Source organism: Neophocaena asiaeorientalis, unplaced genomic scaffold (genome assembly GCF_003031525.2).
Source record: "Neophocaena asiaeorientalis asiaeorientalis breed wild unplaced genomic scaffold, Neophocaena_asiaeorientalis_V1.1 scaffold30, whole genome shotgun sequence".
Classification (NCBI taxonomy): Eukaryota; Metazoa; Chordata; class Mammalia; order Artiodactyla; family Phocoenidae; genus Neophocaena; species Neophocaena asiaeorientalis.
The window spans coordinates 12,613,086-12,621,487 of NW_020174923.1; the positions used below are offsets into that span (position 1 = coordinate 12,613,086).

At 46.6% G+C, this 8,402-nt stretch overlaps 1 protein-coding gene across 8 annotated transcripts in view; it reads right to left on the reverse strand.

The window, feature by feature from the left end:
- The window catches only part of WDR45B (WD repeat domain 45B), a 45,722-nt gene that overhangs the window by 36,752 nt on the left and 568 nt on the right, over positions 1-8,402 (reverse strand). For 6 of the 8 annotated variants that reach the window (XR_003005409.1, XR_003005408.1, XR_003005407.1 and 3 more), the window contains exon 2: positions 4,249-4,323. The exons of 1 other annotated variant lie outside the window; for it this stretch is intronic. Coding sequence is in view for 2 of the 7 variants with exons in the window: in XM_024760758.1 (XP_024616526.1) it covers positions 4,249-4,323 (75 nt within the window). In the remaining 5 variants the exon portion in view is untranslated. Of the gene's footprint in view, positions 1-3,353; positions 3,592-4,248; positions 4,324-8,402 lie in introns of those variants that run through there. One more of the 8 variants, XM_024760760.1, reaches the window with a different exon arrangement.

The following is an 8,402-nucleotide window of genomic DNA, read 5'->3' on the forward strand; positions in this document are numbered from 1 at the left end:
AAAAAAAAAAAAAAAAAAAAAAAAAAAAAAAAAAAAAAAAAAAGAAAAGAAAAGAAACAAATAAAATGGGGGAGAAGGACGTCTAAGTGTTGGCTTAACCTCCATTCCGCTGAGAGGCTCTTATACGAAAGGGGAGAACTCAGCCTTCCTGGCACGACAGCAGCCCCCTGCCTTTTCATCTTGCCTCTGCCCTGCAACCCCCAGCTCCTTCTATTTCCGAGGAGTTTTCTTTTAATGGAAATATCTTAATTGTTTCTCATTATACAAATTATATATTATCACTATGAAAATAAAACAACACAGAAAAGCATAAAGTAGAAACAGCTGTAAACGAGACCATGTGTGTAACTTGTATTGAACTCAAACCAATGGCACCATCACACTATTTTCCAACTCTTCCCTCTAACAGTGTGTCATGGCTGTACCTCCGTGTCAGGATGTACCACAGCATCTAGCATCTTTTTCCCAATTTTTTCCTTCAGATAAAATCCTTTAAGGCCGATACTGGAGAGGAGAAACCAAGATGGCGAAGTAGAAAGACGTGCTCTCACTCCCTCTTGAGAGAACACCAGAATCACAACTAGCTGCTGAACAGTCATCGACAGGAAGACACTGGAATTCACCAAAAAAGATATCCCACATCCGAAGACAAAGGAGAAGCCAAACTATTCATTACTGCATCCTCAGCCCCCAGTGCAGCACTCAGTGGGCTCAGGAACAAGCAGACTCACCTGCTGCTCCACCTGTCACTCGGCATCCCCTCTAGGCCTCTGTGTCCCCTCTGCTTCCCCACACATGGCTGCCAATGTCACATGTGTGAGCACTGGTCACATGGAGGAAAAGGCGGGCGGCACTAAAGACAAGGGGACTCCTCTGGACCCTGCTGCCCGCCCTGAGGACCTTGCAAGTTCATCCAGTATAGGCTACAAAAGTTCTAGTCAGCTTTGGAATGTGGGAGGGTTGTGTTTCTAAGTGAAGAGTGGAGTTGACTTTTTAGTACTCCTTTTATTTCTATAATCACTTAGATATAATTTTATCCAAAGGCATCACTCTTGACACATCTTTGTTCAAATTATGATTTGAACCTTCCTTCCAGGATATGCTTGGATGTGTATGTGATATACATGAATCGGAGTTCTACACTCTGACCCCACAGCATCCCTGTGAGAACACCACAATGGCTGTGCTCCCAGGGCTCCCACGCCTCCCCCGAGCTGAGCCATGCTGCTCTGTGCATGGGACGCAGGACCTACACCACCTTGGAGGAGAAAGCTGCCTCCACTGGGGTCTTGGGGATGCCCAAGATGGCATCCCAGCACTGCCAGCTCCACCCGATGGTGGGTGTGCCTGCAAGAGGCATTCAGCTCACGGCCAGTCGCACAGTCCCCTTACTCAGAGCCACGGTCACAGCAGAGACAAGGCCGAGAGCCCAGATCTGGGAATGACCCTACAATGCAGGCACACTTCCTTCCTCATTTAGGAAAGTAAATCTCAAAGATAAAAAATAAGGTCAAGTCTTTTGCCTATTTTCTACTGTTGAGTTAACTGCCAGAAATGCAGCAGCAGACAAGCCTGCAAGTGCATGTAGGAGAAGTCCTTAAACACATCACTAGTAAGCACCACACAGCCCTGCTGGATCCCTTGCAAATTCAAAATTCACTACAAGCTAAGCTCGGGGATGGCCTGCCCCAGACACAGTGCAGCTGAGCAGGGACAGGGAATAAACACGGCACTGTGACATGACAGCAGCAAACCTTCTTGGCACTTAGGAGGTTTAGATGCTTCTAGGTTAACTTATTTTTATAAGAAATCCTAGATTTACTGTAAACATCTCATTAATTAGGAAGCAGTTTTTAATATACCTCTAATGATTCAACTTTGAAACTAAAGTCTGTAACTCCGAAGTTTGTAGGTCAATTTAAGTAAAAAGTATCCTGAGGGCTTCCCTGGTGGCACAGTGGTTGAGAGTCCGCCTGCCGATGCAGGGGACACGGGTTCGTGCCCCGGTCCGGGAATATCCCACATGCCGCGGAGCGGCTGGGCCCGTGAGCCATGGCCGCTGAGCCTGCGCGTCCGGAGCCTGTGCTCTGCAATGGGAGAGGCCGCAACAGTGAGAGGCCCGTATACCGAATCCTGAAATTTTCAAGTTAAGCTGTTTCAAAATATTTTGTAACTATTTTTCTGTATAAAACAGAGTTGTCGGGGCATCCCTGGTGGCGCAGTGGTTAAGAATCCGCCTGCCAATGCAGGGCACACGGGTTCGAGCCCTGGTCCAGGAAGATCCCACATACCGCAGAGTAACTAAGCCTGTGCGCCACAACTACTGAAGCCCGTATGCCTAGAGCCCATGCTGCGCAACAAGAGAAGCCACTGCAATGAGAAACCCGCGCACCACAACGAAGAGTAGCCCCCGCTCACCTCAACTAAGAGAAAGCCCGCGTGCAGCAACGAAGACCCAACGCAGCCAAAAATAAATAAATAAATTTATTTATTAAAAAAAAAGAGTTGTCTTAATTTACTACCTAACCAAAACAAAACAAATACAAGTCAGCAGCCTAGAAGACTGATAGGAGACTTCCACTGTCGCCTGTAACACTCATTAATCCCAAAGACCCACTCTTTAAGGGTAACACTGCTGCCACCAATGACAAGGGCACAAGCTTACAAAGCACTTTCTGTGTGTACCGCCACGCGTCTGTGTGTCTCACGCATCCTAATTCACCCATCTTTACAATAACCTTAGGAGGTAGGCAGTTATCATCTTCATTTTTCACACATCAAGAAACTGAGGTCAACAGGTGAGGAACTTGCCCAAGGTTACACAGCAATGTGACAAGGAGCAGAGCAGGACTGGGATCTAAATAGTGTGGGCCCAGGGACTTCCCTGGTGGCACAGTGGTTAAGAATCCGCCTGCCAATGCAGGGGACATGGGTTCTCTCTGATCCGGGAAGATCCCACATGCTGCGGAGCAACTAAGTCCATGTGCCACAACTACTGAGCCTGCGCTCTAGAGCCCCTGAGCCACAACTACTGAGCCCACATGCCACAACTACTGAAGCCCGCGTGCCTAGAGCCCGTGCTCCGCAACAAGAGAAGCCACTGCAATGAGAAGCCTGCGCACCGCAACAAATAGTCCCCGCTCGCCGCAACTAGAGGAAGCCCATGCACAACAACGAAGACCCAACGCAGCCAAAAATAAATAAATAATAAATTAATAAATAAATAGTGTGGGCCCAGAGTCTGAGCCCTTTACTAACCAGCTACACGGTCTTTCTCTAATAAATAAAAGTTATAGACTTCAGCTTACAAAATGAACTCCTGAATATAAAGCACCACTTACTGTTTTACATACCAGGGTTGTATGGAAGATTTTACTTGACAAAGAGGTTCCACCACCAAAAAAAAAAAGATTCTGAAAATCCCTGATGTAGGATATTAGTTGTCAAAATGGAAGGGGGCTGATAGGGAAGCTTAAGAATGCAGTGACTTCCTCTTACAGATGAGAAACAGTTCTTGCATCAGAAAATATAACTTGCACATTGAATAAAAACCAAAACCACAACTGCAGGAAGGAAACGGATGTTTCTCATTGTTTACGATCTATCTGAGATTTGTTCATCCATTGGCAGATAAGGACCAGGAGACACTAAAAGCTTAAGAAAAATACACAGGAGAAGAAGAAAATGGGATGATTCTACCTGTAAATTACACATTTTTCCTGTCAAATGGGAAAAGGACCACCATTATTTTATTTTACCAACAGAATTCCTAATTCCAGCTTTTGAAAACTTTTACTCCATGAAAACATATTTTAAGACACTGAAATAAGTAAACAGAAGCAACTATATTGCTACAATAGTATTTCCTAAGTGTGGGTCATTTTAAGAGTCAAAGTCCCACGTGCTGTAACTAAAGCCCTCACCTGAGCTCCCTACAGCTTCACACTTCAACAGGAAGAGTGAAGTGGCCAGCACAACCGCACTTGGTTCTCTCAGCAGGGCTAGCAGGTACTGGATTCACCAGAGTACCCAGAGTCGCCAACACCTGCTGAATCACCACTGCACCCGGCCCACAGGGCCCAGCACTCACAGAAGCTCAACAGAAGAAAGAGGACAGCTGCATCCAAGCTGACAGGGCCATGAACCCTGTTCACTTCTCAAAACCAGCTCCCCTCTAATCTGCAAGATAAAATCTAGACTCTATGGGCTAGAAAAGGGCAGAAACCAAGAAATGTCAGTTACTCTTACCTTGTTTCTCTTTTTCTTTTAGTGGATCGGTGTTATAGACTCGGAATCCATTTTCCATCCCACACGCAAAGCACCCTAAAGTGTGAGACAGACAAATTAATCACCTCACTGGGGTCTCAGCTGAGGACCCCAGGCCTGGACCGTCACAAGCAAGGGGTCCAGAGACAGTGACCTCTCCCAAGAACTCTTGTGGATGCTCAGACCACATTAACGTGGTCTGCAAGTGTCACTACGACTCTCCTCATGAACTGTTATCAGAAGATTTGCACGTCACTCCACTGCCCCCCTCAGGGCCCTTCTGGCATCCTGTGGACCAGGCTCACTTAACTCCAGCACGAGGGGGTTCACCGGCTACTGCACCAGCCACTTTGCCACTGAGCACTTCCCTCAACCCCCGCCTCTAATGCTCACCACTGGCCTCCCCGTTCCCAAGACACCACTCGAGGACTGTATCAGCCACCAAGTCCTACAGAGGCAATGACAAACAAGAAAGTCCATGAGGGCAGCCACAAAGCGGGCAACCCCAGCAGGTATGGACACGCCCAGTTGGGGAAGGGGGGGAAGGGCTGGTGTGGATGGTCTTCTAGAAGGCAGCTTGAGGTCTCCATGACCTCACTCCCACTTGGAACTAATCCTAACTCCCTAAACCCCTGTCATGGTCACCATCCCCAAGTCACACACCAGATTGTTAACGGTCCAATTAAAGGCACTGTTATGAACTGAATGAAGCACTCAAGTTTCAAGACGATCCTGTGACCTGGACTTCACTTGCCTAAGTGTGACCAAGACCACATTAATCTCCTTCAACACCACCATGCAGGCTCATATGAAGCTTGTGGCCAGAAGGAGAAACACCAAACCCTCCGCTTCTTTTTCCAAGACAAGCTATAGAGCCTGGACCCTCACTGCGACCGCACTACTGGCCTGAATGCGAAAGCCACCCTCAGGGTCTCTTCCCCTGCTTTTGATCTGCGTTCCACCGTTGGGAAGACATTATTCTATCCTATCTGCCACCCCTGCCCCCAACATGGAAAGCATGCTTCTATTTTTTGTCCAAGTTACTTATAAAACTGCAAGGACCATGACAGCCTCCTCAGGAGTTGGAGACTGTTCTGCAGTCAACTCTCAGGCACTTTATCTGGGCCTGGAGCCTGACACTCACGCTAAAGTACAGTGTTACTTATTATCTCTAACTTATTCTGGGTTGTAGCTCTCTCTTTGTGTTATTGGAATCATGTAATCTGGACAGGGGAACCAGAGCTTGGCTTTCTGGAAAATATGAAAATACAGAAGTTGAAACTTTTCCCTTTCTTTCTCAACTATTACACCTTCCACAAGTTTTAAGCCTGCACCTATCTTATTTGTCTTTGCCAGAACACATATATTTCTGACAAGACTTGTATAAAATAAACAAACAATCCCTACAAATCCACAAGAAAAAGGCAGACAACCCAACAGAAAAATGAGCAAAAGATTTGGACATTTCACAAAAGAGAATATCCAAGTGGTCAATAAACACACAGAATCAGGGAAATGTAAATACAATCTCACATATACCACAATGAGATCTACTAAACATCCACCAAAAGGGCCAAAATAATGGAAAATACACCAAATGTAAGGAGTGTGTAGAACTCTCACGGGAACTCTAAGAACTGCTGTTGGAGGGCAAACCAGGACAACCACTGCAGAAAACTGTTTGCACGACTACCGCTGTCAATTCTACTCCTAGGTATACAAGCCTCGCAGAAATGACAACATACATTCACCAAAAGACAGGTATTAGAATGCTCACAGCAGCACCATTATGCTCATAATGGCCCCAAACTGGGAATCTACCCAAAGACCTACGAATGGTTCAATGGATAAATGAACTGTGATATATTCACACAAAGAAACACTGCACCAATGAGAATGATCTACAATTATACTCAACAGTATGGAAAAAAAAAAATCTCACAAACATGATACTGAATAAAAAAGCCAGAAACAAAATACAATACGGATAGGCAAAACTAATCTATGTCATTGGAAGTCGAATGGGGGAGTGGCTGGAAGGAGCACAGGGTGGCCAGGTGTTTGGTTTCTTAACCTGAGTGCTGTGGAAGGTGTTCTCAGTTTGGAAAACTCACCAAGCAGAATACTTAGGATACGAGCACTTTTCTGTAAGAATAGTGTGCTTCAATTAAAAGCTAGAAGAAAAGGTACTACAAATACCACAAGACTGGAAACCACTCACTAAGGAGGCTAGGCATTATCCTTGCTATTTTTTGGGTAGGGGAAATAATTAACGTATTTTACTTGGCTATCATACAAAAGTTGGCATTAATCGTCTCATTCTTGCTATCTTAACAAAACTTTTCCCCACAGAGAAGTGTTCAAGCCAACAGCTGGTGACCAAGCACAGTGCAGAGGAAGCCGACTGGCAACAGGGCATCAGAATCACTGAAGGGCATTCTTCTACGCATGAGCCATGTGCAGTCCACATGCAAGTGCTCTGAGCCCACACTCCAGAACCACAGCAGAGTGAGCCAGCGAAGTCAGCCTGTGGCCTCAGTCTCGGTCGAGGCAGGACAAGCTAGTCTGCAGAGAAGGTGTGTGTACTCAAACCCTGTGTTTCCCACGGGAAGAGAAAGAAAAACGGCAGCCAGATTATAGAAATGTACATATCCACACCTCAGAATCTTGAAAACTGTAATGCAAGTTATCTTTGGGAGAAGACAAAAGTTTAAACAATTTAAAATTATAAGCAAATGTTTCTAAAGTTGCAATGCGAGTGCTAAAAAAGCTGAGTAAAAATTAAAAATCAGTATAAAAACAAAATATAATGAACTCAACAATCTGGCATAAATTTACATTATAGGAAATTAGGCTAAGGGTAAGCAGAAGCTTAAGTATAAAAGTATATTTTTTTCCAGCAACACTGTAAGCTTTACTTGTAATTTATTACAATGAAATGAAATGGTTTTACAAAAGTGAGTGTATTTTTCAGACAACTGAAATATATCCATCTAAAAGCCAGTGCTGTATTTTCTAAATAATCTTTGATGAAACCTTTATAAAAAAACTTCACTGGTTTCTAAAATAATCAGCATCATCGTGGGCCTCAGTTACTATACTGAAACTTAGTATAAGGATGCCTCATCTGGCACTAAGGCAGGTATAGAAGATCCTGCCTTTAAAGGGCCTCAGAGTCAGTAAGCTTTTTGCTTCTGTGTTTGCTTTTCAGGGCTGCCTCTCCCCTCCCCTACTATCAGCCAGTCACCTCTTTCCATTGAAAACACATTTCTTAAGGAGTTGTAACACGGTTCACTCTTCAAAGAGCTCTCAATTATTATCAGAACCTACTGAAAAACCTACTGGCCCTCCTATGGAAATCAAAACCCCAAATGTTCTGCCACATACTGCTGGATGCCCAACATGTGGCCCCAAAAGGGCACCCCAACGTGGGGCCACACCACCTGCGGTCCCCAGCCCAGCCGCCCCCATCCCACGTTCTTCCCCACGTCCACCTCCACCCCTCCAAGAACACTTCCTGCCCTCAAGGACTCCTCCCCGAAGGAAAACCCCTGCCTCGCCTCGGTTCCCAGACACACTTAACTCTCCCGGGGCCCCACAGTCAGGACCTTGGAGCCATAACCCCACAAGCCCAAGTGCCCACGCACTGACACACCGGGGCCACCTCCGCCCGGCCTATTTAACTCTACACCAAACAAGCTCCACAGATACGGGTCCTGCAGTTCCCGCTTCTGGATTCTCTTCAAGCCGGCTTCCAAAGCGAACACTCGGAACCGACGCGGGTCCCCCTCCCCGGGTGAGAGTGGGGCGCAGCCCCCCAGACCGCCGGACTCGGAAACGCGAAAAATGCCATTTCCCCAAAGCCGTGCTGGACGGTCCGGTTTCCACCCAACAAAAGAAGAAACTGTGAGTCCGGCGATTTTTTTTCTATGAAAATCAACAGAAAAGACGAGGACCTTCGCGGACGAGGTCCTGAGCCTGGGGGACCGTCCTCACCTCAGCGCGACCCTGTCCCGGCCGCTGGGGACCCTAAAGCGACAGGAAAGAACGGACGCCGCCCGGAAAATCCCGTCACCGTCCGACCGGGGTGCGGGGTGGGCGTCAGGGCGGTGGGCGAGCGGCTGGGAGGTGGGGCG